Source organism: Phragmites australis, chromosome 10 (assembly GCF_958298935.1).
Source record: "Phragmites australis chromosome 10, lpPhrAust1.1, whole genome shotgun sequence".
Classification (NCBI taxonomy): Eukaryota; Viridiplantae; Streptophyta; class Magnoliopsida; order Poales; family Poaceae; genus Phragmites; species Phragmites australis.
In genome coordinates this window covers 30400416-30425706 of record NC_084930.1, presented here as the reverse complement: position 1 = coordinate 30425706, position 25291 = coordinate 30400416, and the positions used below count along the sequence as shown (strand labels likewise).

The 25291-nt window shown below is 42.9% G+C and overlaps 2 protein-coding genes across 2 annotated transcripts; both read left to right on the top strand.

The window, feature by feature from the left end:
• The first annotated feature begins 1386 nt into the window (after positions 1-1386).
• Positions 1387-2104, top strand: LOC133883414 (uncharacterized). The gene has a single exon (XM_062322737.1). The coding sequence runs from the start codon at positions 1637-1639 to the stop codon at positions 1943-1945; it is 309 nt and encodes a 102-aa protein (XP_062178721.1). The 5' UTR covers positions 1387-1636; the 3' UTR covers positions 1946-2104.
• A 17389-nt stretch (positions 2105-19493) lies between these two features.
• LOC133930666 (protein trichome birefringence-like) lies at positions 19494-23014 on the top strand. The gene is made up of 5 exons (XM_062377360.1): positions 19494-21499; positions 21595-21787; positions 21891-22084; positions 22172-22330; positions 22424-23014. The coding sequence occupies exons 1-5, from the start codon at positions 19755-19757 to the stop codon at positions 22764-22766; spliced, it is 2634 nt and encodes an 877-aa protein (XP_062233344.1). The 5' UTR covers positions 19494-19754; the 3' UTR covers positions 22767-23014.
• Positions 23015-25291: the final 2277 nt, after the last annotated feature.

The window sequence follows — 25291 nt, the reverse complement described above, 5'->3', positions numbered from 1 at the left end:
GGGCGACCCGCTCGGGACGGCCGCATGCGTCACCCTCAAGGCCCCCGGCGTGTGGCGCGTCAACCCCGTCCTCGCAGGCGTCCTGACGGTGCTGGCCCATCAGCTCACAGGCGACGCACCCGAGCCTCCTGCTCTCCGGCCTGGCGCGGCCGGAGGACGGGGCCTGGCTCTCCGCTCTCCGCCCATCTCCAACCGGAGCCTCCTGCTCTCCACCCTGGCGCGGCTGGAGGACGACTTCCGCGTACAGTGTTGCGGCTCCGGTCTTTCGTTCGCAAAAAAGACGCCCATCTCTCCTCCCTTTGCCGTCACCGTATTGCTGTAGCACTTGATTCCGGCTCCGTTGGAGATGGATGCTGGTGCTACAGTAGATCAAAAATACTGTAGCACTGAAATTTGCCGATTCCGTTGGAGTTGGCCTTATGGAATCGAACGGCTAATTTTTCATAATTTTTTATTTTAAATTTAGCTATTTATTAATTATATTTGATATGAACTATTTTATTTAATCTAGACCGTTAGATGTTCATAACATACTATTGAGTGGTGTAGATATTTTTTCAATTAACGTGGTAATTTCGTGAACTTGATAGCGAACATGGTGTTTTTTTAACAGTAAAATGATAATATAATAGATACATTTTAAGTGCCAAAGCAGAGCAGGCCGAGAGGGACCAGAGGGAACAAAGCTAATTAAGCATGTTGTCTGTCGTCCTAGGCAAACTAATGCCAATCATTTTTGCCTTCAATAGCTCATTCCTGCACATGTCAGCTTGCATTGCTAAAGCAAAGCCAGATGGCTTCTTCTGAGGAGATCGATCAAACCGGCTACTTTGCATAAAGCGACGACACGATTGACATCACATCTCCTCAGGTATGTATCTCCAGCTGGTGACTCACTAGGACAAGTGAAGAGAATGCAACGCTGGCTGGTGTCGTGCATGCACAAGCTACTGAGCCAGCAAAGGACTTGAGAAGCAAGCATGGGTTGGGACTGACGCTACAAACCACTGAGAGCACTTGCTTGTCTTGCAAGGGCCAGCTTAACTTTTCGTCAAAAAAAAGGCGGCAGCTTAACTGCCTGGAACCGCGTCCAGAAAACGTGAGCTCACGTTGTCTTGTCGCTGTTCTCCTGTTAATTTCAGGCTCAATAACCTAAATAATTTCAGGCTCAATAACCTATGATCTAGTCTCAGTTATCAGCAAACGTGAACCTCCAAGACGTACACTGTTCAGCTCTGATACAGAGATGAGTAGCCTAGCTATGACACGAAGAGGATGCATGCTAATAAAGGTTCAGTGGTAGTGGAAACAAAACGTGCAGGCTTGCAGCTCCTTCCTTCGCCCGCAAGCACAGCCCAGACCGGAGCCGAACAACACGCATCTCAAACCCCAGAGCACACTATCGCTTGCGTACAAGGCTTTCACAGGCGTCTGCCTGCCGAGCTGATGTGTGATGTCTATATAAACGAATGCATCCGAGAACTCGACTAATCAATCATTCGCACGCAAACCATACTCCAGCTCTTCGATCACAAACCGCACTCGATTCCATCGCAAGCTAGGAGGTGCACGAGAGCATCCTCAGTACTCGCGTGGCGGCGTGGGTGATCGATCACAGCGAGCAAGTTGGTTAGGAATGGGCAACGTGGAGGCGACGTCGCTCATCGTCCCGCCGGAGCTGGGTGACGCGCTGGCCAAGGTGGCCGTGTTCGCGGTCGTCCAGGCGCTGATCTACCTGATCCTGCGGAAGTCGTCGGACGTCTTCTCCCCGGCGGGGAGGACAGCGAGCAGGTCGCGCAGCTTCCGGCCGATGCGGAGCATGAGCGTCCGGCGCGTGCTGGCCGCGTTCTCCGACGTCCCCATCGGCGTCCTGGAGGCGGACGGCGGCGCGCCGTCACCGTCAACGGTGGATCCCGGGGCTGACCGTGCCAACTGGCTGAAGTGATTTGAATTTTCTTAGATATGATGCTTTGATTGACTACAGTAAACAGTAAGAACTCTCAAAATTCAAAAAGAAATATTAGTAATGTAGATGGTATTTGAGGTGTGGCGTCATGTATGTGTATATATATAGATAGATAGATGTGTTTGTGTGTTGAGCTGAAATGCTGAATACTTTATTCTTTCTTAACGAAGTACGCTCTTGTTTCTCCTTGCCGAGATGTCTTGGTTCACTTGAACTTCGTTTGTAAAGCTGCCTGGCAAAGCTCCAGTTCTAATGAAGTAGCCAACGAAAGTGTCAATCTTTGGTCTTTGGGTTTATTGCCCAAGACATGTGAAGTTTTTGCCAGATAACTTTACAAATGGGTTCAGAAGCCCAACTATAGACATTCTGTCTCATACTACAACGGTTGAGCTGGCCCATCTCGGCCTAGCTTCATCTAAAAAACAAATCACGGCCTGGTTGTAAAATAACTCTGCAAAGGAGGGCACAGCAATGAAGCTATGCATGAGTACATGCTTCTTTCTATCTGTGTCTCCAAATCTCTAATCGTGCAGTACTACACTTCCACTACGTTGCTGCAATCCTCCCTAACAAAAAGAAGAAATGCTGGTACAAAGCCCAAATTGCTCATTGTGCGCTTCGTTTCCCCGTTCTCCCCGTCTGGTTATCTCAGGGCTTACGGAGGAACAACTACACCTGAACCTGCAACGGCGCAAACCCATCACATGCCGGCTACTACCCCTCCTTTCCTCGGTTCCTCCCATGAGCAAAAGGTCACATCGCACTAACCGATCATCACCTGTATCGCATCTCCGGACCCGTATCCTTTGCCTTTTCATAGTTGCTACAGACCATCGTGTTCTTTGCCATTTTACTGTAGTAGGTATTGTTTATAAAACTATTGTATCTAGCTACTCGTAGGAATAAAATTGATGACTAGAAGAGGGTGAATAGACACATCAACAAATTTTTTATAAAATTGATAGCTTTCTTCTATTTGGATCATCCAATGCACCTTAAAACTCAAAAAAACAAAAATAAAGAAAAATTTTAACAAGAAAAAAATCAAGAAAACACGACGGATGTTGTATGAACTATAGGTTCTATTTAAAATTAATTCATATGTCTTAGCACTCGAAAGATCACAACTTGCAAAGAAACAGGAAAAGATGAACACCGAGCAATGAAACTCTCCAAGTTAATTGTCTAGAGATAAGTAAATTTAAGAACTAATTACATAAGTATGTGTATACAAATTTTATGCCTCTAATAACAAAAAAAAAATGACTTCACAAGGTGCTGATATTTCATCCCAAAAATTAAAACGAAAATCAAATCTGAAAACCGAAAAACTTGCAAGGCAACCAATAAAGGAAAACTAGATGGAGGTGAGCATAATAACATAAAAAAACTTTATTGCATCAGAGATCAATCCTATTTTAGGTAGATTATAATTTTTTCTCTCATAAATCTCTCACCTAATACACAGGCTAAGGACTTATCTTACTCTTCACTAAAACCCTAGCACAAGCTCTCATATGGATGCCACAAGGAATTTAAATAGCTGGTTTATTTCCTCTCATAGCCCTACCTCTCTATTTATAAACCTAGGAAACTTGACACATAAGTTTTCTAACTTTTTCTCAAAATACTTCTCTTTTATAGTATACTGCTACCTACCACTAATGGTATTTTGGTCTATTTTCTTCTCGATTCATCGGACGATCGTAATGCCTTCACGACTTAGCTTCTCCTTGACTCAAGCTTCGCGATGGTGCCACATACTACTCCAGTTCTTCAATAGTTTTGAGGCCAAACCGTGAACCCTAGCACACTTCTCAAAGAGTGACTCCCCACTTGCTTACATTTTAAGCAAGGGCTCCGATGTAGACACGTGTACTCCGTCTTACGATCTTGACCGCTGGCAAGTCTCTCCCTCTTTCGATCCCTCAGGCCGCCTTGTCACTTGACTCAAGCTTCACTTGACTTTGTTAACATGTTGTCTCCATCCGTCTTCCATGCTTTGCTTGACCTCCACGTGTTCAGCTAGGATTACCCTTGACTCCGTCCGGCCTCCTTGATCATCCGATATAAGCACTCCGCTTAGTACCGATCATCCCGTCGTTGATCACCAAGTTGCATATATCACATGCACATCATGAAACAAACAAACGCATATCTCCAACTCCAATTCCAGTTAGTCCATAATCAATATGCTTAAATGAACCAAATCAATTCAAATCATATCAAAGCTCATACAAAACCAAAGATCATCAAACCAAATAAATAACAATATCAATTACTCATCACAAGTAAAGCAAGGTACATTTTAACTTGGTTTCTCAATCTCCCCCTTGTTAAGTGCATTGAGAAGCTAGTGTTATGTCAAGTTTAAACTAGGCAACTAAGTTCAATCCGATGGGCTATGTAAACACTCACATATGAATCCAAGCCTTAGTTTGATAATATGAAGAAAAAAAAATACATTCTTAACAGATTAAAAAGCACAAGTTAACTTTCTCATTTGATCATTTAACTATCCTCAAGTAAGCTTTAAGCAATCATAAGTTAACTTCTTTGGTAAACCACATGAAGCATTAAACAACCATATTGGATTGAGTTTTAGCTCAACACTTGATCAGTTATATTATTAACTCAACATACGATTCAAGATATGCAATTTTTTCACAAAACTAAAATAAGTTGTGCCTTTGCGACACAAAAGAACACTTGCTCTCTCAAGAGTGGGCTAAACATTTATATAGACAAATATCAAAGACCCACAATCCGCTAAACTGAACAAAGTGGACTAGCATAAGCTTTTCACAGAACTAGCCTTAATTAAGCACTAATCAAGCTAAAGCAAATACTAAAGGGTGACAAGAGATTATGTTCACATTTCAATTTTATTCTTAGAAAAGACAAGTTTGCTCAATAGATTTTATATCATATTTCAATAAGAGCCTAAGCTTGCACAAATTATTATGCATCCGCTACACTTAGCATAAATTCACAACTAGTATAAGAAAGTACAAAGAACATATAAGTGAAGCATGATAACATGATTATCTTACAAAATGCTATGTAATCAAATGCAATAAAAGTAAGATAGAGTATGTACAAAGGTAACTCCCCTCACACAATGCTATAGGAATGATACACACCAAACTCTCCCCTTAGAAAGGCAAATCTTGTTACATCTAGAGGCTTGGTAAAGATGTTGGCTAGCTGATGTTAGCTATCTATATAGCTCAACTCAATATCTCTCTTCTCATTATGGTCTCTCAGAAAGTGAAATCTCACATCTATGTGTTTGGTTCTGGAGCATTGAACTGGGTTAGCTAAGCTTATAGCACTAGTGTTATCACACAAAAGCTGCACACTCATGAAATCTAACCCAAAATCCCTCAAAGTAGCAATCATCCACAAAATCTGTGAGCAACAGCTAGTAGCAGCTACATATTCAGCTTCAGCAGTAGATTGTGTAACGCTAAACTGCTTGCGAAAAGACCAACATACAAGAGAAGTACACAAGAAATGACAAGTACCAGAGGTGCTCTTCCTGTCAATTTTACAACCAGCAAAATCTGCATCCGAAAAGCCACGAAGAGAAAGCAAAGAGGATGCAGAAAACCAAAGGTCATACTTAAGAGTGCGCTTGAGATACCTCAGAATGCGTTTCACCGCTTGGCCGTGGGTTGTCCTTGGTGAAGCCTAGAAGCGACCACACAAGCATACATTGAAGTGGATATTGGGTCTTGTCACCATCAGATATAGGAGGGAGTCAATCATGCTTATGTACTTCCGCTGGTCCACCTTCTTGCTATATTCATTCGGATCAAGTAAGATCGAGGTAGCCATCGGTGTCACCAATAGCTTTGCATCGCTCATGTTGAACTTCTTCAGCATAGTCTTGGTGTACTTGGCCTGGTCGACGAAGGTGCCTTGCTTGCACTACTTGATTTGAAATCCAAGGAAGAAGTTGAGCTCGCCCATCATCGGCATCTCGAACTCTCTGTTCATAGTTTATGCAAACTTGGCCACAAGTGCATGAGAAGAGCCACCAAAATGATATCATCCATATAAATCTGAACAAGTAAGATATCATTGACATGCCTGAGAGTGAATAAAATTTTATCAACTGACTCCATCACATACCCATACTCTAGCAAGAAAGACCTAAGCCTATCATACCAAGCCCTAGGTGCCTGCTTAAACCGATTCAAATTTTCTGAAGCTTGTATACTCTATGAGGGTATTTGTGATGCTCAAAACCAGGGGGTTGCTTGATATAGACATCTTCCTCTATAAAAATCATTTAGGAAAGTACTATTGACATCCATTGATACAAATTAAAACCTTATGATGCTACAAATGTAAGGAGGATCCTGATAGCTTTTAGCTTAGCTACTGGTGCAAATGTCTCTCCAAAGTCTATCCCCCTCTACCTGAGCGAAACCCTGAGCTACCAGTCTAGCCTTATTTCTTACTACAGACTCATCCTCCCCCTGTTTGTTTTTGAAAACCCATTTGGTGCATATGGTGTGAACATTTATGGGTGGTTCTACAAGGACTCAAACTTGATTTCTCTCAAAAAAAAATTAGCTCTTCATGCATAGCATTGACTCAACTTGAATCAGATAAAACATGTCCAACATCATGGGGCTCAAAGAAAGCAACAAATGTAGAATCAGTGAAATGTGCATAATAAGTAGATTTGAACCTCGTTACCCTTTCATTGATGTCGCCGATCATCATCAGTGGAGGGTGTCACCGCTGAATATGTTGAGGAGCTTCACGCTGCGAAATGATATCCCCCTCAAACACTCCTGATGTAGGCTCGAAAGCAGCTGAAGTGGAAGTAGAGGCAGCAGGACCCTTTGCCGATGTAGAAGAGGTAGGAACTAGCTCGGGAGCAAGTATGGTAGTAGGAAGTAGTGGATCATCCTCTTCATCCCCGAAAGCTAGATGGTCACCATCTATAAAGATATTTTCTCTCATCTCCTGGTCACCTGTACACTTAAAGACAGGGCTAGCATAAGGAGTTGATTCATCAAAGGTTACATCATAGGACTTCATGACAGTGTTAGTGTCAAGATTAAAGACCCTGTAAAAATGATCATGAAGAGAATATCCCAAAAAATGCCATCAGAAGAATGCGACTCGAACTTGTCAAGATTGCCACGCTTTAGGATGAAGCACCAGCACCAAAAAACTCTAAAATGTGAAACATTCGGCTTCCTCCCAAAATGCAACTCATAAGAAGTTAAATTCAAGATCAAACACAAGAAAATTCAATTGGAGATGTAGCATGCTGTGCTAATGACCTCAGCCTAAAACTTCCTAGGAATCTTATACTCATCAAGCATTGTCCTAGCCATCTCCATCAAAGTGCGATTCTTCCTCTCAACCATGTTATTCTACTGAGAAATGTGTGGTGTAGAAAATTGATACTGAACACAGAATGCATAAAAGATATAGTTCTTGAACTCGGTGCTATGATCACTGTGAATTGCTTTCAATGCACTAGAGAGGTCTTTGAACAATCTCAAAGCTAAGCTCCGAAAGTGTGAAAACACTTCATCCTTGCTCACAAAAAAAAAGACCCAAGAGTAACGAGAGAAGTCATCAATAATGACAAGAACATACCACTTCTCGCCCGCCGAACGAACCCAGGAAGGACCAATAATATCCATATAAAGAAATTCTTCCGGTCGTTTAGTCATCATCAGATTGACTGGTGGGTGATGAGCGGAAACCATCTTGACATACTAAAAAGAAGCACAAACAAGGTTCTTCTCAAACTTGAGCTTGGATAATCATCGGATCAAACCTAGGGTACTCAAACAAGTAAGCAAATCAAAGCTCATGTGCCCTAGTCTCCTACACCATATCTAAAGTTCATAAGAAGGCTGAGCAAGTAAACACCGAGAAGAACTGGAAATCTCAAAAAAATCGACTCCAAAAACTCTATCAACTCAGGAAATCTTGCAAATCAAAGCACTAGAATAATCAAGAACTCGAGAAGTATCGCGCTTGAAGCGCACTTCCATGTTCTAATCTAGCAACTGCGATACGAAAGCAGGTCGTATCCCAGATGCTCAACCAAAGCCGCATCTTTAAGAGTAAAACTCACATTTACCTTTACCGTTCCTTTGGCATTCACTCTATCTTTCCGATTATCCTCGAAAGTGATGTACTCGTTATGCTTTGTCAGGCTGAGGCTAGAGAACCGTGATGAATCGCCAGTCATATAACGTGAACAACTGGAGTCAATGAGCCACTTATTCTCTAGACCTTCATCTACCACCTACATAGAAGAAGAATAGAAGGTGGATGGCTCAGTACTGGGGTTAATCAAAAACCTTCTAGGAATCTAATACTGGGTCATCTACCTTGAAGCTGAAACAGTAGGGGCATGCAACTTAACACCAATACGCTAGGGATGAGTACTATGATAAGGAACACGTGATCCATCAAAGCGCTGGGACTTAAAGCCTCTTACATGTGGACCAAAACCATGTGAGTCTACGTAAATCCACACCAGGCAAAGCCTTAGAAGAAAACTAACGAGCGTAAGACTCATGGGTGAAAGTGAGGAAAAATCTCATGTACACCAATAGAGGAGCAGTATATGTCTTGGGTACTCCACTCCTACTCACGCCGCTCATCTCTCCTACGACAAAAGCAAAACCCAACGAGGTGACCCTCTCTCTAGTAGTAGGTGCAGTGGTAGCGTCTCTCAGGAACCCAACTGCCGGTCACTCTATGCTCTCTCACTGAGGCTCTCACATTAGGTTGTGAAGTTTTTTTGGGTTATGGTGCTGGATTTTTCTTGGTAGATTGTGGTGTGGATTTCTTTTTGATGGGTTGTGGTGTGATATTGATTTTGGACTTCTCAGCTTCTAGGGTAGTATGTGTGATAAAAATAGTCTTACTATCTCCATTGTAAGAAACCCTCTCGAATCTTAATCCAAGAGCCAAACCCACCTTGTCAGCACATATCTTGATCTTGGCTAAGATCAAATTTATTTTTCTCTTGCCCTCTAAGTACTTCTCCACTAAAGAAAGGAGATACTTATTCTCATCCAAGAGTTTCTGAACTTGCCCTTTTAACCTAGATGAGCTTATCCTGAAAAACTATGCAAGTGAAACAGTTTGGCTGCACATTCTTCGAACATCTAACACTCGTCAATCTAGATTCTAGCTCTTTAAGACGCTTGTCTTTCAGTTCAACATCCTTTGCAAGCACCTAAAAGAGTAGATCTAGACTCCTCCTCAATGAGCTTCTTCTCGGCATTCTCAAGCCGATTGGCGATTTGATCATGCACATTCTAAAGCTCGACAAGTTTAGTAATAACCAACAAACAACTCTCACACTTCTCATCATCAGATCTAGACCTAAGCAATGCAAGCTCAGAAGAAACAATCTCATACTTAGGCCTAAGCTCTTTCAACTCACGCATAGCTTTCTTAAGTAATCTATCCTGCCTAATAAGAGCATCATTCAAGGTATCAACTTGGATAAAAAGCTGATCGTAGGAAGGTAATATCTTAGAGGGATCAAGCTCGGGGTTGCTATCGTTGTTGTCATCCGCCATGAAGCAGAGGCTGGTGAAATCCTTGTTATTCTTCTTCTTGTCCTTCACCGGTAGTTCCTCCTCCTCTGAGCTCTCCTCCTCGCTAGAAGAGGTGTCAATATCGCTAAGAGCAGCCACGAACGCCCTAAAAGTCACCTTGGCCACCTTCTTGTTCATCTTGTCATGGTTCTTCTTGAAGAAGGACTTCTTGTTCCTCATCTTGTGCTTGTTGTGGTGGTGGTCGTGGTCGTCCCTCTTCTTGAGCTTGGGGCAGTTTGCCTTGAAGTGGGTGGTATCACCACACTCAAAGTAGGCACGGGAACCGCCCCTCCTCTAGTCTCGATGATTGTTGTAGAAGCGGGGGAACTTCTTCACAATGAGAGCAAGGTCCTTATCATCCAAAGTGTATACCTGCTCCTCTATGATAGAAACCAAAGAAAACCAAGCAAAATCACTCAATGAAGTGTTAGTACAAGAGAAGCTAGCTTCAGCCTGATTGCCACTATTTGATCCGGAAACCAACGCCATGTTCTGAGACGGAGGATTTCCAAGATCTATCTCAGCCACCTTGGTTATCTCAGTGGACTTGAGCTTGCTGAAGAGTTCATCACAAATTAGTGTGTCATAACTTGGTGACTCTTCAATGCTTGCTCTCTCGTGGTTAGAATAGGGCAGAACACCAGTGGATCGAAGATTGCTAACCATCCCATCAAAATGAGCAAACATCGCATCCAAAGACTTCCTAGGGCCTTGCACAAATATTTGATATTCTTGGTTGTATGTGCTTTGGTATCTAGCTCTAATCTGATTAGTGACTTTATGAAAGACACTCATAGTAGAAGGGATATTCCGGGCAGTACAAAGATGCTGGACCCTGTCAAACTTATTCCGACTCAAACTTGTAAACAAAATATTTCTGGTTTTGTTGTTGCCCTCATACTATTTGATTTGAATCTGAGTCATACGAGCAGCAGGAATCACATAGATGGAATCAACTATTTCCCAAATTGCACTTCCTTAGCTTAGAATATAAGCCTCCATGTGCATCTTCCAGTAAAAAAATCTCGACCATCAAACAGAGCAATCTTTCCATTTCTCTCCATTATCACATACGAATCACAAAGCCAGTAAAGGTCAACAAGTGATCAAATCAGCTCTGATACTAATTGTAGGAACGAGATTGGTGACTAGAGAGGGTGAATAGACGCCTCAACAAACTTCTTTCGAAATCAATGGCCTTCTCCTATTTGGATCACCCAACGCACCTCAAAATTCAAGAGGAAGCAAAAATAGACAAAAAATTTAACAAGAGAAAATTGAGGCAACATGACTCCACGATGATATATAAACTATAGGTTCTATTTAAGATCAATCCATATGTCTTAGCACTCGGAAGATCACAACTTGCAAAGAAACAAGGAAAGATAAACACCGAACAATGAAACTCTCCAAGTTGATTGTCTAGAGGCAAGAGAATTCAAGACTCCATCATATAAGCGCGCGTATATAAATTTTATACCTCTAGCAACAAGAAAAATAACCTCATAAGGTGCTAAAATTTTAGCCCAAAAATCAAAGCAAAAATGAAATCCAGAAACCGAAAAACTTGCAAACTTGCAAGGGAACCAATAGAGAAAAACTAGAATGTGGTGAGCACAATAACATTTAGAAAAATAAACTTCATTGCAACAGAGATTAGCCCTATTTTAGATAGATTAAAAAAATCCTCACAAAGCTCTCATCTAATACATAGGATAAGCACTCATCTTCCTATTCACTAAAACCCTAGCACAAGACTTTGATATGGATGGCACAAGGGGCTTTAAATGGCTAGTTTATTTTCTCCTATAGTCATACCTCTCTATTTATAAGCCTAGAAAATTTGACCCCTAAGTTTCTTAGTTTTTTTTTCCAAAATACCCCTCTCTTGTAGTACATTCATACCTACCACCGAGAGTATTTGGTCTATTTTCTTCTCGATTCATCGGACGGCCACGACGCTTTCACTACTTAGCTTTGCCTCAACGCAAGCTTCTCGATAGTGACATACTCCTCCAGTTCTCTCACGATTTTAAGGTCAAACCGTAAACACTAGCACGCTTCTCAAAGAGTGATTCCCCACTTGCTTACACCTTAAGCAAGCGCTCCAATGTCAACGCCTGTACTCCATCTTGCGATCCTGACCGCTGGCAAGTTTCTCCCGCTCCTAATCTCTCAGGCCGTCTTGTCACTTGCACTGATACCCCTTCGCTTGATTTTATCAATACGTCATCTTCATCACCTTCCATGCTTTGCTTGACCTCCATATGTTCAGCTAGGATCACCCTCGACTCCGTCCGGCCTCCTTGATCGTATGGCAGCAAGCGCTTCTCTTGGCGCCGATCATCCCGTTGTCGATCTTCAAGTTGTATTCATCACCTGCACACCATAAAACAAGCAAACACATATCTCCAACTCTAATTCCAGTTAATCCATAATCAATATGCTCAAAAATCCTAAATCTATTCAAATTACATCAAAGCTCATGCAAAATCGAAGATTATCAAACCAAATAAATATCAATTTCAATTACTCATCACAAGTAAACTAAGACACATTTTAGCTTAGTTTCTTATTATTATTCATCAATTGTCTGTAGCAGAAGATCTAAAGCATCCATCCTCAATCCAACGGTTACTAAAGAGGTAAAGGCAGAGGATACGGATCCCGCATCTCAATCCACATGACAATCCGAGCCTTTAGCATTTGCTTCCCCATTTCGTCGTGGTGGGCAACTGTCTCGAAAGTCTGAACCTGACGCTCCCAACTGATTAAAACCTGAAAGGTGCCTGTTCAGCTAGGCGCTTGGCTATATGCATATCTATATGTCAAACTGATGCACAGTCTACCGACGACGGATGAGATGGAAGCATATTTCATAACATTATGTCTAGAAAGATACTTATGAAATTATTCATGCCATTCATACTATGATCTAATAAAAAAAAGAGAAAAAATATAAACACTCATAAAATTTACTTCCGGACGAGACAAGAGTGCGTGCGTGCTCGTGGGTCGGCGTGGCCCCTGCCTCACCGGGCCGAACCGGCAAGTGCCCGTCAAATCCCGCGTTTTGCTGGGGCTGGGGCCCGTGCTTTTCTCAATCTGGAAGGGTTGCAGCCCTGGAAAGCTGTACGCTGGCTGCTTTCGCTGGCTCGTGACGTAGCCATCGGTTCGGCCAGTCAGTGCCGTAGAAGAACAAAGGGACTCGCAGAATTCATGAGCTTTCGGCTATGGAAACTTCCTTGCCCATGCATATTCTTCTCCAACTGTGGTTGATTTGGATGGTGATGGAAATTTGGACATCCTTGTCGGAACTTCCTATGGCTTGTTTTATGTTATCCATCGTCGCGGTAAATTCTTAGCCTCATAATACTAATTATTGAATCCAAAAACAGCTTTAAGCTGGCTCGTGACGCAGCCATCGGTTCGGTCAGTCGCTGATGCAGTACTGCTAGCTTTATCTAACACTTGTACTGTAGAAAGAAATTATAAATCGCAGGTCGAGTTTGTCTTGAGTGAATCGATATCCTAGAATCAACAGATTGTATCATACATAGTACATGGTATCTTGAAAACATACAACGATACGGTGTATATGCTCCTTGAGGTGGCAAAAAACTTAGTATTCTACCTGCCGTTCCATATTGGCCATAAAATTGGTCCATAATCCTCCAATACGGACGAAGGCATTGACAAACCTTCGCGTTAGGTCCTAGTTTCACTTGTTCGTTCGAAATGCCACGCGCGTAGTCAAATACTGATTCACCACTATAGTAGCACTAACACTGGTTAGGACTTTGAGCCTGCACTCCAAAACCCCAAGATCTCCTTTTCCATCTTTTTGCTGAGAGAGAGAGAGAGAGAGAGAGAGAGAGAGAGAGAGAGAGAGAGAGAGAGAGAGCCATCGATGGATCCCCGCTTGATGCAACCCGGCTCCATGATCACATGAGCCAGTAGCCCCGTAGGTCACCTTTGTTTAACGCTGCGTGCTTATGCCGTCTCGTCGTCGTCGGACGCTGCGGCGTGCATGGCATTAGCGAGTCGCTTTGCTTTCCCTCCCTTTACCTATACGTACCATACCCGCAAAGCCACAATCAAAGTGCCACGCCATTGCCTTGTTGCCTTGCTTTAAACGTACTTCATGGATCTACCATCTAGAGTACAGAACACTTTCTTCTCGGAGTGCTCAATTAATTATGGCCGGTCTTCTAGTAAAATAAGGGGCCAAACTATGCTCAGGAACGGTCAAATTGCTTCACCAGTGGACCCGAACCAATCAACGAAAGGAGACGGCACAAACTGGTCATAAAAAAAAGCTTCACCACGGGAAGAAACGTTCTCTGAATTTGTTCTACGAGAAAGGAGTATTGAACCCTTTAGAAGTTACTCACACGATCTGGAACTGCCTATATTTGAATCCGGTGGATGTCTTTTTAACTGAGGCTCTATAACTGAGCTATTAGAATGAAAACACTATCGAATCTTTGGAAAACAATCTCGCACTAAAAAAGCATCAGATTTTATATGGTGTGATTGTTTGCTCGTATAAATTTAGCCCGTATGAACCGTATACGTAGGCTGAGGAGAAATAGTTTGAGTGGAGTCATATTTATTGAGAAGAAGAGTGTTTGACTGGTTGTATCTGTCTGGACAGGATGAGCTGATATTCTATTTGGTTGATCGAATTTGAGACTGTATGAGCGGATGCAAGAGTTGAGACTGTGATTAGTTGTCCGTATGCAAATGATTTTGTGACACTGATAAGTGGACTGCTCATGTATGCTCTGTATCTGCGGGCCAAGCTGCGGAGGGAAAATCAAATCGAGCTTCCGCTCAGCCAGCCTACGAGCGTACATTTACATCCGCTCGATTAGACTGAAACAGTATATACGAACAACCAAACACATTTCTCTTTGAGATTATATACATCCATAGAACCAAATTGTCCTAAGTACCAAGAACCAATCACACTTATAATATCCGAAACAAAGCTTGTGACAACATATGCATGGGTCCAGCACACTGTCCAGCCAAAAGAAGAGGATCGATGACTGCATATGTTTGGGGCGCATGTGCGACTCACAAAAGAATGTTAGGCTCTGCGTTTACTTATTATATTATTATTTGAGTGTTAAAAAAATCATAATGTTCATTTTCAATATCACATAATTATCATGTTAATTTAAAAAAGAAAAATAATCTACAGATCACCTATTGTTTTGAACATCTAACTGTCCAGATTAAATAAAAAAATTCATATCAAATACGATTAATAAATAGATAAAATTAAAATTAAAAATTATGAAAAATTAGTAGTTCGATTATACGGTATGGGAAGTAAAATATCTAAATAAAGAATTCAAATAAAATAAAATAAATAATAACTAAAATTGGAGTTAAAATAGAAAAAACAATGATCAATATCAAATATAGTCTTAGAAAAAATTAAATTATTGTAAAAATCAAATACATAAATTAAAAGTTCAAATAAAATACAATTAATCAAATGTTATCATGACAAAACATTGCAGCGAGACAAGCCATCTATTATCATGGATCACCTTACTAATTATAAGCAACACCAATGTGTGGCAGCACTTGATTAATCGATCTTGTTCCATTAGATCCTCATCTCTATGCTCCAGAGCAATTGATTAGTAATAAATAGTTCAACACGACTTCCGTTTTGACCCGGCCTTAGCTTGCTCGTAGTAGAGACCTGCCAAACTGCTCCACCAGCATGTGAGTGGAGCAGTGCAGATGGAACAGTGGCGTCTGGCGTCTACCTCCCATGCGTGCGCCGATCAAGTGAGTGAGCTTGGACCTAACGCGCCGCCTTGCAGTTTTCTTCCTAGCGATATACTACTGAGCTTTCAGTCCGTGCTTTCCATATACCGATGTTCTTACCATTATCTGCTGATGCGTACGTGTTCTTGGGCTGGTCAAACCGTCGACAACTCCGGGCATGTTTGTATTGGGGAGTTTTTTTAAGTAAAATTTTCAGAGTGAACAATTCAATTTCATCGAAAAAATGAAAAATTCTCAAGTGCTCAGCTGGGTATACACCAGCGCCGGAAAGGGCTAAGCACGGGACTAGCTACTAGGGTTTAAAATTTTACCAGAATTTTAAGGGAATTTTATGAATTTTGGATAAAAACAAAATATCTAATTTCGAAAAGAAATCACCGAGATATGAGATCTACATAACAAATGATGAAAAATAATTAAAATTTTAGTAAATGTTGTGAATTTCAATCTTTTCGTTAATACGAAAAATTGCAAAACAAAATTGAAACCTGTCTGCTTTCGGATAACATAATTTTTCCGCTTTCCAGTACGCTTTTGGAGTGGGCAGCCCAAAGTCCAGACGCGACGGCACCGACGCAAATTTTCCGAGGCCAGGAGACCAGCTGTACGGACACGGCAAAGCAGAGACGCACTTGCTAGTGCATGAGCCATGAGTCTTGTTTGTCAAATGTGCAGTTATACCAAGGCAGCGCAAGATCTACCCTCCACCGTACCACAATAGTCGTCGTACCTCCATCATCCAGTGTTCTGTTTATTCACGAGTAGCTCACCAGAATACTGGCTAACACGGAAAAATTACAAGTATGCAACTATATGCAGTAATGTTAAGTAGGACCTGGAGGCCGAATGTAAGGAATGACATGTTTTTTCTTTCTTATTTCCTACTGCTCAAGTGATTGAAATTGAGGCTACTCTCAGTCGACGTCGAAGTTCACCGCCATGAGTTAGGGTTTTAGGATTTAGGAAGGTTCTGTGGATGCTGCCCCTCAGAGGAAGGGTCTTGAGAGATAAGCCGGTCTGACGGTGGTAGCAGACGTAGAGTTAGGGTGGAGTGGCGATAGAGGATAGTCGGATGATCCAGTGACGGATTAGGGGAGTGAAAAAAAATCAGTGGTTAGCGTGGTTACGGATCCGGCGGTGAAAACGGATACAGGAGGGCAGGACTGCAGGGGAGCATGCGCTGACATCATTGAGAAGAGAGAGATTGTTCACGTGCGAGAGGTTGAGAAAAGAGTGACACATATCTGATCCAAATAGGAAGACTCTCATCCGTCAACGAGAAGAGGCTAATTTTTAGCCATGATACAATGAATATCTTTTTTTTATGAGTACATGTGCTAGTCAAAATTAATTGAAATATTATGTTTGTCCTATCTTTTAGGACTCTATAAAGTAAAACATGATTTCCGTATTTAGAAGGTCCATAATAAATTATGATAAATTTTTAAATAGTGACAGCCTACTAAACTATTCTCGACGATATAGATAAATACATTATCTTCGTACCACTAACTTAGAACATCTCTCTCCCTAATGACAAGGCTTCGTGACTAACATCAGAGTCGGCTTCAAAAACTTTACTTTTGAATTTGAAGAAGCACAACTTTCAATTTGAAGGTTTCACTAATAATTCATAATATGTGGATTTAAACCTTTTAAACCAAAAGTAAATAACACTCTGATGTCCCCTTAGCCAACAACCATATTCAATTGAGAGATCTATTCAATTCAGTTAGGTTATAGGGAAAGCTGCCATCGCCATAATAGGAACGTCGCCAAGCGTCTCGTGGTCCCACCATCGCAGATCAGGCGGTAAAGCTCATCACGTGGCACGATTCCGTGCCGTCAATTCCGTCCTACAGCTATGCGGCGCCATCTGTGGGTGCCTCCCTGAATTCTATGCGGCGCAAACACGGGGGCACGCCGCGAGCCGCACCCGAGGACCGGCAAAGATTGCATGGGTACGGGCCCGCTTTCTCAGGCGCCGGTTTAATATTTGCCTGTTTGAGGTCTCACGACGTATAAGCAGGGTTTTGTTTGGCAGGACTTTTAGAATAGTTTCTTGTTAAAATTAGTGAAACTTTATTAAATAGTAGTTTTTAGTTTTTAATTTTATGAGTGAAATTTGTAATAGTGATTATTCGGAATAAACTAAAAGTTGGTGAGCTGAAAAAAACAGCTTCCGTTGATTCACTTTTCGCACAAAATCACTTCCTCCATACATGTTATTCTAGATAATAATTTTCAACCATAGAAATACTTTCCCTACAGAATCAATCTCAGCAGAGAATTTGAATAAGGAGAGCTCTACCAAACAGACCTTAAGAGTAGTAGGCTGCTCTCTTCTTCCGTTTATTTTTACAAGCCAAACTATCGGTATCTTTAACAAAAATATAAATATTTAATATGGTAATATTAAATATAAAATTAAAATATAGAGATGTAGATATGTCGTCGATTGAATACGTTAGGGAGTGATACTGTAGTTTGATTTTAAATTTGATATGAAAAAAAGGTGAATAAGATTACTGCTAGTTTTTTTTTTAATTTTTATTAATAAAATAGGTTTATATCTGTAGCTGGTAACAAGACGAAGTGGCTGGCGGAGGATGTATAAAAAAATATGTAAATTATATAAATATTAGATATTTTTATTAGATAAGAGGAGAGTTAGGCAGAGTTTGATACGAAAACAGTCGTGTTTCATATCGCAGACGAGAGAGATGAGTTTGAGAACCTTTCGGTTAGGTGAGCTCGCGTTCCTTAGTTGTGTCCTTCGTATTGGTGCCGACAACTTCTCCACTAACGCCGCTGTTGATACCGTGCCAATGCCCCCAAAGCCACCGGCGACGGGGTGGCAGTCGCGCCCGCCTCGACCTCACTACCTCGCCAAGCCGCCCGTCACTGCCGATGCCTTCACCCTGCCCACCTCGAACCTCTATAGATCACATTGTTTGCACTCCTTCGCTTAGCACTCATTTTCATCCGTCATCTATAACCGGTGAACATACAAACAATTTTTGCAATTTTTAGCTCGATAGTCCACCTTCCATCTTGCCATGCTCCTTCCATTGCTTATCCTCTAGACATGCAAACAACGGCAGACATTGTTTCCAGCACCATACGACTAGAAATGTGAAGTGGGTCGTCCCATATGTACCTGTTGAGCCACTCTACATAATTTTGGTGAGTATCTCTACGCACAAAATGAACAATCAATTGATAAAAAAAATGTATTTCAACTCTGCAACGTACGTACAACCATAGCGTCAACAAGGACACCCTCTTGTCGACTGGCACAAGATGGAATGGCATGTAACAAATCATCGATTTATCCTCTATTTCTACACGCCGGCCCCCATGTTTCTTTTCCTCCTGGAGTTTCTATGTTTCATCTCCTCTATTTCTTGCAAGTTCCACAGCAACGCGTGGGGTGAATAGAGTAGTCAAAACCATAGTATCCGGAAAGTAATCACGACGAAGTCATCAATTTGTATTTTGCAGAAAGCAGTAAGCACGGATGGTAAGTAAATAGTCAACATGGAAAGTGAACAAGGATTTGGTAGAGCAATTCGGGGAGACGTTTCTTGGTGAAGGTATACCACTTTTCCCTTCTTCATTTTGATCAACGCAATCCAAGCAAGTTTCAGATTTGACTTTGCCTTACCCTCTCAACCAAATCTAAACCGATTATTACTGAACACCTCCTAAATCTCGTATGCATGAAATCGAGATCAACGTCTCAAGCAATAAAGCAATAGATGTGAACGTCCATCTTCTTGGTTGGTGGATTTTATTCTTCATCTCCGGGCTCTGAGAGAGGTTGGCGGGCGGCAGACTGGCCTGGTGGAGGAGGCGGACGCAGGGGTAGGGTGACAGGTGCCGATGGTAGAGGATTGCTGGATGAGTCGATGTTAGGATGAGGAATCTCTAAAATGGAGAGATTAATCTGATGATAGATTATGACCGTGAATTCAGCCACAAGGCATCACCAAAAACGATGAAAGAAGTTACAGGTGGAAGAGCGCGAGGTTTGTCGAGAGAGATGGGGCGGGGCACAACTTATTTCTATTCATTGGGAGGTTGAAGATGCGACAACCAAAGGCTCACCATCATCGTTAAAAAAAAAAAGAAAAATATATTGTTGAAATATAGCATCTCCTTGTTTGTTAGTTCTGTTTGGCGTGGCCTCCCCAAAATTCCTATAGGCACCCCTGCTCCCTCCCCAAAGCAGAGCTTCCTCAAGCCACTCGCCGTCTCCTCCTCCTCCTCCTCCCCTTCCACCACCGCCACTGCCACTCTCGCTCGCCCCGCCGTCTCCACTTCCCCGGCTCCGCGTCGTTCGGGGCGTGGAAACCCAAGACTTGTGCGGCCGCGGCATGAAGAGCCTGTGGAAGCAGAGCGGCCTGGTGTGCGCCGACGCCGGCACCCTCAGTCCGCTCGGCGGCCGCTCGCGGCGCAGGGCGAGGCTGACGGTGTACGGGTTCGCGGTCGCCTTCGCCGCATTCACCGCGTACGTCGCCTTCACCGCGTCCCCGGCCGGCGCCGGCGCCGTCGGGGCAGGGGGAGGAGCCTCGTGGTTCGGCAGCGTGTACGCGTCCACGGCGCCCTACCGGTCGCAGATTTCCGGCTTCTTCTCGTCCATTTTCCCCGCCAACTCCTCCGCCCCCTCGCCGGAGCCGACGCGCGTCCCGGCAGGCGGATCGAGCGGCGGCGGTGGCGAGGTGAGCCGTGATGGGACTATCGGGCAGGTTGGGGGCGCGGCGGGAAGCAATAGCTCCGCTGCGGCTGGGTCTAATAAGCAGTTGGGAAGTGGAGGTGGTGATCCGATTAGCAATGCTGGCGGTGGGAGTGTGCCTCCGCCCAGCGATTTGGCCGGAACTGGCATTAGCGCCAAGGGCGGAGGCGGAGCTCCGACGAATAATTCTATCACAAGCGGCGCTGCGCCTAGCGGTGTGGCGGATCGGAATAAAGGAAGCGACAGAGGCGTTTCCAGCAGTCAGGCGGGAGGTGGCAGTGGATCCCCGGCCAGTAGTTCTGCCGGCAACGGAACTGCGGTGAATGTCGGCGAACAGAGTGTAGATAGGTCCAATAAGCAGTCGGGAAGTGGAAGTGGAGCCCCGAGGAATGGTTCTGCCGGACATGGCAGCACGGCGAAGACCGAGGCCGAAGACACAGCCGGAGTTCCCACCAACAATTCTGCTGAGAGTGGCAGCTCGGCGAAGGCTGATTTGAGCATTGGATCTTCTAGTAACCAGGCAGGCAGTGGAAGTCGAAGTGCTGTTCCAAGTAGTGGCTCCTCTGCTGGAAATAGCACCACGGTGAAGGCCGATGCAAAAGGTGCTGTTGGTGCCGCGAGCAGTGGTTCTGCCGGAAGTGGAACAGATACGAAGGCTGATTTGAATAAAGGTTCAGATGCTCAGCCAGGGAGTGGAAGTGGATATACAAGTAAACCAGCAGGAAGTTCTAGTCCGGCGAAGAGCGCAGACACGAAGGCTGATTCGAATAATGGTTCAGATGCTCAGCGAGGAAGTGGAGATGCAAGCTATAAATCGGCTGGAAGTTCTAGTCCGGCAAAAAGCAATGCCGGAGATGGAGGGCTTGAGCACAATGAAGGCACTGCGAGTGTTGTTCCAACTAGTAATCAAACTGATAGTCTGGCATTGGCAGGGGAGAAAGAGGGTGGATCTTCAAGAAAGAACCACACCATTGTAGCATCTCCTGCAGTGCAGAATCAGGAACAGAGTAGTAGTGGAGTTGCTTCTGGTGGAAGCAGTGGTACAGTGGATAAGCAGAAGGGAGATGCTTCCCAGGGTAGTGCTGGATCATCAAAGGACCATTCGGCCCAAACAATTGCCTCAGATTCTGGAAACAACAGTGAGGGGAACGAGCCATCAACGAAACTGGTTGGTAGTTCTAGTGCAAATAAAAAGGTAGATTGGTTCAAGGAGATGGCCAGCTGCGATATGTTCCATGGGAGCTGGGTTCGGGATGATTCGTACCCTCTCTACCCAGAGGGATCGTGTCCTCACATCGATGAGCCATTTGACTGCTATCTCAACGGCCGGCGAGATCTAGCTTACCAGAAGCTCCGTTGGCAACCCAGTGGATGCAGCATCCCAAGGTGAGGAAAAGTTCATTACAGCAGTGCAATCAATTTTGGTTATTTCAAATAATGCTTGGTGTGTAATGTGCCGAATTGTGTTCTTGCTATCTCAGATTGAACCCCACCGACATGTTGGAGAAGCTAAGAGGAAAAAGACTTGTTTTTGTTGGTGATTCACTCAATAGGAACATGTGGGAATCCCTTGTGTGTATCTTGAGGAATTCTGTCAAGGACAAGAGGAAAGTTTTTGAGGCATCTGGTCGGCACGAGTTTAAGACCGAAGGGTCATACTCTTTCGTATTCACGGTATATATGCTTGCGATTTCAAATTCTACATTATGTACTTATGCATCCCTTTCACTAATTAGAGAAACGATACCAACTTACTTTTTCCATTCATGTCATGTAGGACTATAACTGCAGCGTGGAGTTCTTCCGATCCCCTTTCCTAGTCCAGGAATGGGAGGTGCAAGTAAGCAATGAAAAGAAAAGGGAAACTCTTAGGCTTGACTTGGTCGAGCAATCATCACCGAAGTACAAGGATGCAGACTTCCTTATTTTCAATACTGGGCATTGGTGGACACATGAGAAAACTGCTCTTGGGTAACTCACCTTAACTGTTCTTTGGTTCAGCATGCATCTCCATTTCATGCTTTCTTGAACACTGACGACAGGTTGAATGTGCTTCAGGAAAGACTACTATCAGGAAGGTAATCATGTATATAGCGAGCTAAATGTCGTGGATGCCTTTCATAAAGCTCTTGTCACCTGGTCCAAGTGGATTGATACCAATGTTAACCCTAGAAAAACCACTGTGTTATTCCGAGGCTACTCAGCATCTCATTTTAGGTGTGCATCGTCTTTTCTATTGCAAATTTCTGCATGCTGTATTTGATTTGCGTTAACTGAACAAATATTTTGCTGTGCATCTCTACTATGCAGTGGTGGCCAATGGAATTCAGGCGGGAGCTGCGACAAGGAGAGCGAACCAATAACAAATGAACAGTACCTTTCAACCTATCCACCAAAGATGAGCATTTTAGAGGATGTGATCCACAAGATGAAAACTCCAGTTGTATACTTGAACATAACGAGAATGACTGACTACAGAAAGGATGCACACCCTTCCATCTTTCGGAAGCAGAACCTGACTGACGAGGAGAGGAGATCGCCTGAGAGATATCAAGACTGCAGCCACTGGTGCCTTCCTGGAGTACCAGATTCCTGGAATGAGCTGCTTTATGCTCAACTTTTGATCAAACGGCATCAAATGCTCCAACAATAAAGGCAAGTAATGTTTTGCTGGGTGGTTGTAGATGACCTGTTGTTGTCTAGGATAATAGTCAACACGGTGATCAAGGTCCATAGGCACCTAGAATTTTCTAAATCCATATAGAGAGTAAAGCTGTCCAGTTAATAGAATCTCTCAATACCCACACACATTCTTCAGTAGAGGCTTCTGGAACATCATATTGTAAAGTTCATATCTAGTGCTAATCATAAATAAAAAAATAGTATAGATGTGATGATATAGATCCTGTGTCTTTTGTGATTCCCTGGCTGTTTTTTTTTTTTTGGTGTCTAAGGGTGCTTTATTATAGACTTCCATTACGCATAAGTAGAGAAGAAAAAAAAGTATTTCTATCGTCAAGCCCTCTTAACCACCGATGTGCCACTTGAGTACTGTATGGATGGGGTGTTTGGTTCGGTGAATTGCATAATTTGTACCAAATCCATATGATTTATTTGTAGGGGTGGATGTGGGAGTGGGATGTACTAGTGCTGCCATCTTATGCTGGTATTTTTTGTCCAAAGTTTTAAAAAATGTACAGACCTCCCATGCTGGCTTTTTTTGTTCAAGTGATCAATGTACTAAGAAGTATCTACATGAGCAGATATACATCTCTTGCATTTTTTTGAATAAAGGAATAAGATTATCCCATCCTTTGCATCTCATGATGCACACATCCGTTCATTATTGCAAAGTTTCTCATAAAACCCGACACACCGGGTGGGAATGAAATGAAAAATAAACGCCGGATCATGGCTAACATCTGTTAAAAACAAATTACTGAACCTCCACCCATGTTTGACAAAGATTTTCATCATTGTAGTCTCTGGACGATGGCTTGCCTCCTTTATATGGGGCGCTCTTCTTACTTCTATAGCAATGATAAAAAACGAATCTAATGTGTGCCTCTGAATAGAACCTGCATAGAAGAATAAACTTATGCCTTGTCAAAAACCATATCATTGCGACTTAACCAAATAGTCCAACAAATAGCACTTGCTCCAACCAAAATTTGGTACGTAAGTTTTTGTCCGATCCCATTAAGCCCGTTTCCGAACATATTTGAAACACTCGTTAGAGGATTAATGCCAAAAGAAACTTGTATCACTATCCAAATAAATTTAGCATTTTGCCTGTCAAAGAATAAGCGTTTTATTGTTTCATCCATATGCAATTCATGATGTATATTAAAAGCTAGAAAGATATCTGCCTGAGAAGGTTAGGCGCTTAGCAGATGATGTTAATGTGCCCAACTCTTTGACCTTACGAGGTCAACTTCTGGTCTGCATTTGCTGCTGAGTTTGTCGAGATTTTCCACTAATGCAATTCATGTGGGAAGTCAAGGAAATTGGCCACCGTTCAGCCTTTGTGGCTTGATATATGTTCTTACAATTATTTGTCAATTCTCAGTCGTTGTATGGTTCGGAAAAGAAAAACTCTCAGTCGTTGTGGCCTGTTTGCCATAGTCAGAAACAAAAAATATCATGAAAGGTGATTTTTCTGCTTTCCTCAGATGGCACTCTTGTATTTGTGTGCCAGCAGGAGACAGTTTCATGGTGGGTTTATGCTTAAGCCTGATTCTTGTGTGCCAGTTAATGGCTTAGCAATCTATATATTGTTGGGAATCAATCAATCGAGTCGCTCTCCGCTCACTGAAAGTCTGAAGATTTCCCGGCACGACAAGCTACAGTACCCTTTTCGCCAAGAGTTCACAGTTTTGTGCTGCAATTGTTGCATCGGTTTTCTCCAATCTTTATTGCTTAAATAGCGAAAGTAAAATATGACCACGATTACATAATGGACCACGTAGCGCTCCACGATCATGTTTTTCCAGTTGCGCCATCCCACAACGTGAAATTGTGAAGCGTCGGACTTAGACTCTATCTGACGAAACCGATGGACCTTTTTTACAGAACTTGAATAAAACAACTAAAAGCTCTAACTGACTCTCTAACCTACAAAGTTGAGAATTCGGTAAACACAAACGTGCAGGAATTAAACCATAACACTCTCCCTTAATTCTTGCACAACTTGACAATTCCAATCTTTGTGCGCTGATCTTCAAATCTGACATGTCCGAGAGGTTACATGAGCAAGTCTGCAAGCTGATCTTCTGATATGACAAAATCCACCTTGATCTTCCCTTCATTCAAGCACTTTCTGATGAAATGAAACTTTATATCAATGTGTTTGCTTCGATCATGAAACACATGGTTCTTAATCAGCTATAACAGACATGTTGTCCATCTTTAGCTCCGGTGGATTGATCTCGACTCCAAGGATGCCACTAAGCAGTCGAGCCAGCCAAATCCCCTAGCAGGCAGCTGTAGCTGCAGCGATATACTCTGCCTCACAGGAAGATAAGGTTACTACATGCTGCTTAGAAAACCAAAAGGTTGGCTTGTTGTCCAAGAAGAAAATAACCCTGGTTGTGCTCTTCTTATCATTCACATCTCCAGCTAAGTCACTGCCATTGTAGCTCGTCAGGTGCTCCTTGTTGTGATCAATTCTTGGATATG